Source organism: Conger conger, chromosome 18 (genome assembly GCF_963514075.1).
Source record: "Conger conger chromosome 18, fConCon1.1, whole genome shotgun sequence".
NCBI classification, from domain to species: domain Eukaryota; kingdom Metazoa; phylum Chordata; class Actinopteri; order Anguilliformes; family Congridae; genus Conger; species Conger conger.
Genome location: NC_083777.1, coordinates 7,842,743 through 7,854,027, shown reverse-complemented (window position 1 = coordinate 7,854,027; position 11,285 = coordinate 7,842,743). Strand labels below are relative to the sequence as shown.

Sequence of the window (11,285 nt, the reverse complement as noted above, 5' to 3'; positions counted from 1 at the left end):
TCCTGTCTTCCAAACCCCTTCAGCTCTCCTGCCTGTTGTCCTCCTCTGATTGACCTCTATGACTTCGCCCTGCCTGCTCTACTGTACACTGCTTGCTCGGACTCCATTACGAAACTGCCTTACCTGTATTGCCCTGCTTGCCGTGCACTGACCTGCTTCTGTGGAACCATGATTAAAGCCTGCCATTTATTACATCCCTGTGTCTTCGAGTGGTTCCAATCGGTCTTTGTGACAAATAGTAGCGTGTGGGTACTATGTAAGATCACTTTAACTACAGCTGGTGGAGAAGACACAAACAATTTGATTCCTTATCCTCAGTATGCCGCTCCCCACCCCAAATATTTCTTGACTTCACTGTGTGTAACACTAACAGCAGACGTGGCGGGACGAGGAGGCTGGGTGATGTTTGTAAAGCCGTCTCATTAGCCCTGCCGTTGACCGTGCCAGGAGCAGAGCATTAAAGAGCGTGGATATGCAGCGTGATGCTGGCTCAGAGACATGGCGGAGACCGCGGACAGACCGCGGGGAGGCCGCGAGGATCCGGGGAGCGTCTGTTCGGACTTGCACTGTTCCCCCCCTGTCCTGTTGCTCCCGCTCGGAGTCAGGAGGCTGATAGAGACGCGGCCTGGCGGGTCGGGGTGGAGGGTTACGGGGGGGGGGGGGGGGGGTTGAGATGGTGCACAGCGGGGACGTGGTGTTCAGCTAATGAGCGACTAGCGGAGCAAGCTGTTTGCACAGTCTGTGTGAGCGCGGTGTCTGTTGGAAAGGGCTCGGAATATTAAGCCTCCTCAGGACTGGGGGGGGGGGAGCGGTCTCCCTCAGAGGTCACCCCTGACGACTCTACGACGTTAACACATTCGCATTCAGTTCCCTGGGACACCCCAACCCCACCCCCCGCCCCCAATTCCCCCAATACCTCAATCCCCAGCAGGATCGTTTCAGCCCCCAGCCACCAGCCACCGACCCCCTCCTCAAACACATACACACACACACACACACGCACACCCTGCCCCCTGCTCTGAGATGGTGAGATATTGTGCTATGCGGTGTCCCGGGAGACAAGCAGGCAGTTCAGGAGCAGATGGGCTGGCGCTGATGATATGCTGTTAAAAATAAAGATTTCTTGTTAACCCGTTGTGGGCCGGGGAGAATCGCGGAGCGCTCGTCTTCCCTCTCTCTCTCTCTCTATCGCCCTCTCTCACTATCTCTCTCTCTCTCTCTCTGCCCCGCGCTAAAGTGACCGTCGTGCCATGGCAGCACACCAATCCGAGAAAGAAAACTGAAAAACCGCCTGCATTCGCACGAGACCTCGCCTGAAAAACACGATATTTAAAACATGATCATAATAAAGAAGACCTCTGCATTATGCATGCGGTGTAACACGCCATAAATTATGAATAAACGGGTAATTTTTGAGTTTCTTTCATGCAATTATTTAAATTAAATTTTTTCCTCGGAGGTTGGCGGCGTCCAGTAACCGCTGGCTTATCAATTATTAACGAGAGCACACGAGAGGAGATGCAGCCTGATCAAAAGACAGATCCAGGCCATCGCTGATGTCACAGAAAGAACAGCATAAGAGAGGAGCTGTCAATGTCCGGGACTCCCGGAGGCCAGGGGGCATGTGGGAAATGTATTTTATTGGTGATAATACCTGGATGACCACAAGAAAAGGGAAACTAAAGAGACACGCACTCAGGAATATCAGCATCATCATGGGACAGCTTGATAGCCTCTTGCAAACTTTGCAGATGTTGCAAAGTTGGACAGAGCTGAAACATTTCAAACAAACTCCGGGTCCAATTCGGTAGTTTGAGTGGATCCTGTTCGGCGAGCTGCCAAAGACTTTGCCTGCGGACACAGAGTTTCACCAAAACAAAGACCGAAAAATGTGGGATAACTTTCAAGCACTCAGACAGTTCCCAGGACAGATGAATGTAATGACAATAAATCAGGTACATTACAAAGATATACAAATATTGGGCCCCATTGTTTCTGTCAAAAAATAAACAAAAATAAAAGAAATAATAAAATAAAATAAAGAAAGAAATCTTTTTTTTGAACTACAGAATGAAAATCATCAGTCGGGTTCAAATGAAGTCTGAATTATTATTTAGTAATGTTATTCGGCTGTGGACTGAGTCCTTCGCAGCGGTGGGAATGTAGAAGTACGTGGTGATGAATGAACACGGTCACTCAGGTTGACCACGGCTCCAGCCTTCCTGCTGCTCGAGGTGAGATTGCGGGGCTGCTGGGAAGGATATCGATTGCCCCCGGCGCTCCACGCGCTCCTCAAATTAATCAGCATGGCGCGAACGCAGGGCGAGAGGGCGGCCTCGTTCAGGTGTGTCACAGACATAGGCACAGCCCTACCCTGTCTCCTCTCATCTCTCTCATATATCAGCCCCCACTGAGTGACAGGGCGCCAGATGGATGTATGTGGAACATTCACAGCCAATGGCAAGTGCATCAGGGAAGAACGCCCCACCCCTATGCCCCAGGGTCCTAGTTCCTGCCCTGTCCAGGCCCCCAAGAGCGTGGCGAGCAAGCAGGTTCAGCACACCAGCACCCCCCTCCCCTTCCACTGTCACCACTTCTGACTGCGGCCCCGTCCCTCCTCATATTACTATTTCCAAGCTCCTGAAACTCACTCACTCACTCACTCATTCACTCACTCAGTCAGCCAATCAGCCAGTCACTGACTCGCTCACTCTCTCTCTCCCTCTCTCTCTCAGTCACACACACACACACACACACACACACACACGCCTCTCTCTGTTTGATTTCTCCCGCTCACTCTACAGACGGATCTGATCCGAACGGAAGGCCAGACAGTCTGTCAGTACTCTCTCTCTCACACACACACACACACACACACACGCTCGTGCGCACGCACGCACGTGCTGGACAGGCTGTCACAGCTATCTCTCTCACACACACACACACACACACACTCACACACACACGCGCGCGCACCGGACAGGCTGTTAGCACAGCGTCCTCAGTCAGTTCAGCCTCTTCAGGATCGGGGGGTTGGGACAGCCTCCGCACACTTGTGTACACACAGCCGATTCCGGCTCCGCGGGACTCCGTGGCGCACCCCGGGGGAAGGGGGACTGGCCCATAGGACTGGAGAAGAGCCCCAAATCTTTCTGCTCTGCGGCAGACAAGCGTCCCATCAGGTAAGGGAGCCAGGACTCCTGCTCTAAAGTTGCGTTACAGACCAACATCTCCTTACTTCTCTGATGTCTCTATCTTAACTTGTTTCCAGTTTCCCGTGAGTGTGCGTGTGTGTGTGTCAGCGTGTATGTGTGCATGTGAATGTGTGTGTGTGTGTGTGTGTGTCTGTGCACATGTGCGTGCATGTGTATTTGTGTGTGCGTTTGTGCGTTTGTGCTTTGATTTTGCAGAGATGGCTATGTGCATAGATACTTTGTGTGTAAAATCTTAGGAAAAGAAAGAGTGTTTTGTTGTTTTTGATGACATGGTCTATGCCCTTCTCCCTTCCAAACTGCACATTTTCTTCCACCTATCTTCTTTTCCCATGTCATCTCTTTGCCTCTTCTCTGCTCTCTCTTTCACCCTCTCCCCCCGTCTCTTTCTCTCTCTGTCCTTGCCGTACCGTGGACTAAAGTGCGAGGCGGAAAGTGAGTGAATAGGTAGGGGGAAAAAGAGAGCGAAGGAAGGAGAGAGAGAGAGAGGGACATGGGAAAAACGGGAGTAAATCAGGCGTGCCAAATCCCGTAAAGACTCAACGGCACCCGGCTCTCTGTGTCCCCGCCGCTCTCTGAAGTTCTGGAGAAGGTAGCGGTGAAGTGCGATAAGGTTGAGCTAAATCCCGCTGGGACGGGGCTTTCTTCATAGCATTTAATCTCTCCACAGCACTCATGGGGAGGGGGGGGGGGGGGGATGGGATCCCTTTGAGGACTGAGCGCAACTTGACACCCCCTCCCCGCTTCCCCGTATGGTCATATCTAAAGAAAATATCGACAAGCTACGTACGCGCCGATGAAGCGATGCTCTCTAATGGAAGAGACCCGGTGACACCCACGCTCGGCAGAGGAGGTTATTTATAGACTTGTTTAAGTTAAGCAAGCCTACAGCTGGGTCTTCGGCTTATGAAAATTAAATCGGCTGTAATTACCGAGGAGCCTTGTGCATATTTAATGCAAGGCGCGTTTTCGATAAAAAACAAAACAAACGTGACTCAGAATCGCGGCGGATTCTCTTCACCGAGGGTAAATAAGCGGCCGTCTCTCATTGCTTTGGCAACACGCGTGTGTGCTTTTTAAGGACCCATTCACTTCGGTGAGGAGATAAATACTAATCAGCTGTGTTTGTTTGTTTTCCTACCTTTCTTTACTCACACAGTCGCTCTCTCTCTTTCTCCTCTCTCACTATCCCCTCCCTCTCTCCTCTCTTCTTTCTCTTCCTCGGGCATCATCCTTTCAAGGATAATGACATGCTCTATAACTCGTAATCACAGCTGCTGCTGCGAGCTGTGAACTCAGACTTGAACTTGAGGCAATGAAGCTACGCCGATATCACTGTTAGTGCACCGGGACAATTTGTTGAACCTGTGAGCACATGGGTGCAGTGGCTTGGGTGTGGGGGTGGGGGGGTGTAGTGGTGATTTAATGCCTGTGGCTTTGACCCCATGTCCTCTATGGAAATATGTATCCCAATCTGCCACGGTCTTTTGAAAGTAAACCGCACAGGATTTTTCTTTTACCTCTGGAAACCAAGTTAGTAAAATTCTGCTTGTATTAAACCCAGCATATTCAAATAAATAAAGAGTGTACTTTGCTCTGATAAGGAGAATTGCTGACTTGAATGCAGTGGGGAAAGAAACTTGTATTCAGAGTACAAATCCTGTTGAACTTCCAGTGCTGTAAATAGATTTATTTTCAAAGGAATTTACTCCTGAGTGATATCTCACCCGCTTGGCTCTCTTTGAAAGTTGTCTGTGAGTCTCTCCAACTGTCAAACTATGTTATGAGGATCCCAGAGAAATATAGCAATTTATTCTCGGCATGAATAATTCTCTCTGAGTAAAAATAAGCATTTCCTTGTATGAGTGAATCATCAGTCAGAGACAAGTTTCCAGACATGAGGTGATGTGTTGGGATTGAGTTGGATGTGATGTGTTGGGACAGAGATGAAGTTGATGTGTTGGGATTCAGATGGAGGTGATGTGTTGGGATTGGAGTGGAGGTGATGTGTTGGGATTGAGTTGAAGTTGATGTGTGGGGATTGAGCTGAATGTAATGTGTTGGGATTGAGATGAAGTTGATGTGTTGGGATTCAGATGGAGGTGATGTGTTGGGATTGGGATGGAGGTGATGTGCTGAGATTGAGCAGAAGGTGATGTGTTGGGGTTAAATGGAGGTGATGTACTGGGATTGAGTCGAAGATGATGTGTAGGGACTAAAATGGAGGTGATGTGTTTGGATGGGGATGGAGGAGATGTGCTGGGATTGAGCTGAAGGTGATGTGTTGGGGTTAAATGGAGGCGATGTGTTGGGACTGAGATGTTGTGTGAGCTCTGAACTAAGGCTTGTCTTGTTGACAAGGCTGTTGACTCACCTGTCCGTTTCTCTCTGGCAGGTAACAGGGATGGCTCTGTCCTGGTGCCTCTGCCTGGTCACTGCCCTCCTCTGTGGCCCCTCCTCTGCTCTGGCCCCCGAAAACGAGGTGCCGCTCAGGGCCACTTCCTGGTTACTTGACTCCCAGGTAACATCCATCCATCTACCCAAGGACCGGACCAGGAGGTAAGGGGACACGAGTATGGAATGGCTGGGCCAATAAGGGCCAATAAGGGCCAATGGACTGGACCAGACCAAATTAGTCTGGACTGGACTGAATTGGACTAGACAGGATAGGCACAGGTATCCCCCAGTGAGGTTGTTTACCTGAATAATTATATAATACCCTGTCAGTTCCAACCTAAAAAAAATAAACACTGATAAAAGAAAAATCAATCCGAAATTCCATTTCTTCACGGAAATGAATAACATGGAAAATATAGGCTGAGGGGTAAAGAGGAAAATTGAGCAAGCCAGAACTGAACAAACAGAGAATAAGCCTCTCTTGGGAGCCTGTTCCTTTATCTCTCTAAGAGACAGAAATGCAGTTCAGTTCCTGAATTGTAAAAATAATTAATTTTCTGCATTGGGTGAAATGAATTGACCCCAATCCTGCTGCATGTGGAAGTGAAGAACTGAAACTGGGTGAGGAAATGAGATAGCTCATGGAGGAGGGCAATTCGATAGCGTTAGAGTGTTTATGAGAGTAACGCAACCCCACCAGCGGAGACAAGGCGACCTCCTTATTGTTGATCCAGACATGATCTAAGTCCACTGGGATTTAATCAGCTGAAAAGATTGACCTGTCTTACGAGGGATCAGCCAAAGGCCTCCCTGGGCGTCTCAGCATAGATTGCAGTGAATCGAGTGAAGCCACAGCCATCAGTGCTGGCAAAGCTCACACTAACCTCACACTGAAGCCAGCCGCCCTGCTCTGGTTTGCGTCTCCCCCACACAGGCTGTACTTCACCCTGAAGAAGAAGATCCCCATGATGTCGGTCACCGTCAGCCCCTGCGACGTGCCCATCGAGTGGACTCTGAGCGCCAGGACGCTAAAGGACAAGCCCTTGAAGAACCTGCACTGTGAGTGGAGACGGTGGTCATGACACGGAGAGCACTAAAGATTCTCCATCACAGGTTCACCACATTCACCACACTTTTATATCTGGATTTCCTCCAGTCCAGAAGGAGTTGCCAAAGGTATTATAAAGTCCTAGAATTACCTGCCACTCAACACAACAACTCCACTTTAACTCTCTGGATTAGTGACTAAAGACTTCCACTGCAGTTGTTTGGCACGTGGAACCTCTGCTATAACAAAGTATTCCTTAGTCTCCAGCCTCAGAGTTAGACTTAGAGATTTCTAAATGTCACGGTCTCACCGGAATGTTTTCAACATAATGAGAGACACTGTCTCAATGGTCTCAGGACCATTTTGAAGAATCCATCTGATTAACTCCGCTTCCCTGCATTTATGTGAGGTCTAATTTGAGTTTTAATGTTAACACTTCGAGATGATGTATGTGTTGTACAACGTAAGCCCACGTGAGGAAAGCCTTCCAGTCCCGTTGCACTGAAAACCGTAGGCCGCTGTCGAGCTAGAGACGTGAGTTGCGAGAGATGCCAAGGTCGGCAGGTCGCAGGGGAACAGGTCGGCTTACCGCAAGAGCGCCGGTTTTGCGATGGGATGACTTGGAATGCGATTCACCTGCTTAACCATCTGAGCGGTAATTAGAAAGCAGGGAGAAACATTCCCACAAAGCGCTTTATCGCACAACGGATTAATCTGCATAAATATCTCATTATAAGCCAAGTCACACTTTTATTCCAAATACATTTTGAGGGGGATAAACTCTTCAGAAGGAAACTGCCTTATGATGACATAAATCTTTCAGGGTGCACAGTGTCCCCATTACCAGTATCAGCAATTCACTTTGATTGCGTAACGTTTGGTCCTTTCATTTCGTAAAAAAACTGTGACAAAATTATCATTGCAAAAGAGAGCAATCCTGCGTGCGTGTGAAGCGAAATCGGAGTCTGAGCGCCTCGTATAATCCTTGCGAGGATTATTCAAGGGAGGCTTTTTGAGAATGTACCGTGAGTAAACACTGCTCCCTCCCCGCAGGGAGCTCCAAGAAGAGCATGCCGGAGGTGTGGTGGAGGGGGCCCGGGATGGAGGTGAAGATGCACAGCTACACCGGCAACGAGGTGGATACGTTCAGAGGTCCGGCCTACGGCCCAGCGTCCATATACATCCTCAGGCTCAAATCCCGGGAGCAGGACACCAGGGCGTCCGTGTACCTGCAGGAAGGTCCCGAGCCCCTGGGGGCCTTCCCGGAGCTTCCCCCGGACCCCCGCGTCCACACGGTGGGGGTGGGCATGACCAGCGTCACCCTCAGCTGGTCGCCCAGCAACTCGGTCCTGAGGCTCCCGCCGGGCGGCAGCGGCTACCGCTACTGCGTGCTCGTCAACCGCAAGCACAACTACAAGAGCCTGTGCGCCGCCCAGGAGGCCGCCAAGGAGCGGAGGGGCGGGAAGAAGAAGGCAACGCCGTGGCCCATTCTCAAGGAGTGGTGGTGGCAGCAGTGGGACTCCTTCGAGGAAGGGGAGGAGGGCGCCCCCGCGCTGGACACCCCTGCAGGGCCGCAGTGCGTGTGCGAGGGAGCGGAGAACGTGTGCACCGTGTCCGAGCTCACCCCGGACACCCAGTACTACTTTGACGTGTTCGCCATAGACGCGCGGAACGGCACCAGCTCGGCGTACACGGGCACCTTCGCCCGCACGCACGAGGAGGCGCGGCCAGCGGTGGCCCAGCTGAGGGAGGGCGAGCGGCGGTGGGTGCCGCTCCAGGGGGAGGGGCGACAGAGCGGTACTCTCTTCAGCTTCCACCCCCAGGGCTGGCAGCGGAGCGCCCTGCTCACCCTGCAGAGCTGCGGGGCCCAGGGCGTCCAGCTCACCGTCTCCAACAAGGGCCACATCCTGGCCTCCCAGTCCGTGGGCCAGGAGGTGGCGCAGGTCTGGCTCCAGGGAAAGCCCTCGTACCTGATACACCTGGAGGGAGGGACCCCCGCCCCGTGGAGCTTGGCTTCTCCCGGCCCCGCCGTCAAGCTGCAGGTCTCCTCCGCCTACCACCGGCAGGCCCCGCCTTCCCTCCCAGCCACCCTGCAGATCAAGTCCTTCAACAGGCTGCGGGGCTGCAGGTCAGTGACTCTGGCCTGGCTGGGCACGGAGGAGAGGAGTCTGTACTGCGTTTACCGTCGCAGGCTGGCCGAGGCGGAGGGGGAGAGAGCCAGCGAAGACAGGTGCCTGGGGCCGGAGTCTCGCAGCGACGCCGAGAAGGTCCTCTGCAAGTACTTCCAGGAGCTGAACCCTCGACGAGCCGTCACCACGGCCACCATCGCAGGCCTGGAGCCCGGGGCGGCCTACGTGTTCGACGTGTATCTAATGAGACGCTGGGGGATCCCCATCAAGTACCGCAGCAAAACAGTGCGCACAAGGAAGGACTGCTGAGCATCTCCTACCGCAGTCTCAGCAAACGACAAACTCAACAAGCGAATCAAAGCCACGGGAGGGTGGAAACTTCTCGTATCTGTTTTTGATTTCTTTTTTCTTACCCAGTTTCCTCCTCAGAGACACTGACCCCCATCGGAAGGGGCAGAGAGCCACAGCAGCAGCCACCCTGACAGTGGACTGTTGACTTTTTTTTGTTGTTATTGGTGTGCTATTGTCGCAGATTTTTGATTTCCACATACCAGCTGTCTGAACCCTTCTTTATATCGTGCTTGAAGCCAACCAACCAACAAAGCTTGAGTTTAGCTCAGATTAAGTTAGCCACACATGCTAAAGCACATTCTCCACCTGCGAGGAGGCAGCAGAGGGCTGATACAGGGGAGGCGAAATCACTGCAGATACCGGGCACGGTTTTATGACCACACGCATCATGGATGAACCAAGGTCGCGGTACGCAGTGAGACTGACGCAGAGTTATGACCCCGGCAGCGAGTCAGCACGTGTTCTCTGTTCTGATTTAGCGTGTGGGAGAGCAGAGGAGACAGTCGTCCGCTTTACTGCCGCAGATTGCCGCGTTACACTTTAGTACACCGATAAAACAGATCATATACATTCCAACAAATCGCGCAAACCACAATCAAGCTTTTCTATAAAGTCGATCCCAACATTTACTGACAAATACGCGAAATTGCTCTTCATTAATGACATTTTCTTTGTTTTAATCTCATTACAATGTCAAAAAAACTTTGTAAATATACTGTAGACTATAATAAAGTGTTACATAACGAGAAACACGTGTATGTTATATTAAGTACATTTGTATGTTAGGAAACTGTAATACATCTCACATTTTGAAAGTCAAACAACAATGGGAAAATATAAAACATCAGTTCAATGCATGATACTGTTATTATGTTAACTTGTTCAGTAGATGTCCCAACATCTGTACTAGGATATTTTCATGTGCTATTTTCTTATTTTAAGAAAAGTAATTATTGTTGTAATGTCCACTTACATTATAGTTATTTTTGTAGTTTTAGCATTTTATTATGGCTTTATTCAGATATGCCTATTTACCTGTATGTTGTGCCATTTAATCGCACAGGTTGTGTCTGTGTGTCTGTAAAGCCCTTTGGTCCTTACTATTAAATATAAATAGTTAAAAGAAAACTATGGTTGTTTTATTATTGTTAAGTGTCTTTACCATGTGCATTTAATTATACTACATCCCCTTAAAAAAGAAATCAGTTATAAGTAACTAGAAGCTGATCTGTAAGGAGCACAAGGACATGACATGTAAAATCCATTGATTATATTTTCTTAAAGCTCGCCTCTTACTAGCAAACTCCATTTTGTCATCTTTCACAATTAAACTTGATTACAGACACTTGCTCCAACAGTCACTTGGTTTGAGACGATAACAGCCTTATATTGCTATTTCAGGTTTCATGTTTTGGTTGCAAAATAAACTTATAGTATGATCGTATTTTTAAAAAACGTATTTTACCATGATCTACGGTTGCAGTTAAACTAACAACAGTGACACAAGTTACCTAAAGTTGGTGGTTTGGGTTGTTAGCATCTCAGTTGCCCGACGGATTATATTCGATTTTAACATTATAGATCGTGTGCAATGGGTTTGCAAGAACAATGCCAAGACCTGTTCAAGACATCCAACCTGTACGATGTGCTGGGCGTCACGTGGGAGGTGTCCTCCGCCGAGAATTGTCACGGGTATTGTAAATTGTCTCTGCAGGTCCACCCAGACAGAGCCCAGAAAGATAAGAACTCTACCGAGAAATACCGAGAAAATAAGTATGAGCGTAAACGTATATCCTGTTATTGAAATGCACGTATTAAAACTAATTTTTAAACCTGCTTAAAAATACTGTGTGCTGTTCTGACATGAAAGCCCCAAATTGACTGACACTTACAGCATGCCTTGGGAGAGACAGTGTTGGTGTGCAGCTTGTTCAGGTAGCATATCCCAGCAAAAATAAGTAAATGTGCACTGCGACGAACGCAAACATTTTCTCATCGAAATGCAAGCTAACGTAGACTAACAATATTGTATATCGCTTTACAGTTTGATTAGACTTGTCTTCTTTTTTACGTTATACATATATAATTATATATTTAAAAAAATAATGTATTTATTTCCCCCAGAGCACAATTTCAGTATCATTATTC

At 49.3% G+C, this 11,285-nt stretch overlaps 1 protein-coding gene across 1 annotated transcript; it reads left to right on the top strand.

Moving 5' to 3' along the window:
• Positions 1–3,084: 3,084 nt before the first annotated feature.
• Positions 3,085–10,220, top strand: ndnfl (neuron-derived neurotrophic factor, like). Its single transcript, XM_061228897.1, has 4 exons — positions 3,085–3,182; positions 5,608–5,771; positions 6,544–6,668; positions 7,711–10,220. Exons 2-4 carry the CDS (start codon positions 5,617–5,619, stop codon positions 9,093–9,095), a joined length of 1,665 nt encoding a protein of 554 aa, XP_061084881.1. The 5' UTR covers positions 3,085–3,182; positions 5,608–5,616; the 3' UTR covers positions 9,096–10,220.
• Positions 10,221–11,285: the final 1,065 nt, after the last annotated feature.

What these genes read in the sequence shown, in the direction of transcription:
- ndnfl (XM_061228897.1), top strand. Translation starts at nt 5,617, where the DNA reads ATGGCTCTGTCCTGGTGCCTCTGCCTGGTCACTGCCCTCCTCTGTGGC. An exon ending in CCCAAGGACCGGACCAGGAG is followed by an intron (nt 5,772 to 6,543) that starts GTAAGGGGACAC and finishes TCCCCCACACAG; the next exon opens with GCTGTACTTCACCCTGAAGA. An exon ending in GCCCTTGAAGAACCTGCACT is followed by an intron (nt 6,669 to 7,710) that starts GTGAGTGGAGAC and finishes CCCTCCCCGCAG; the next exon opens with GGAGCTCCAAGAAGAGCATG.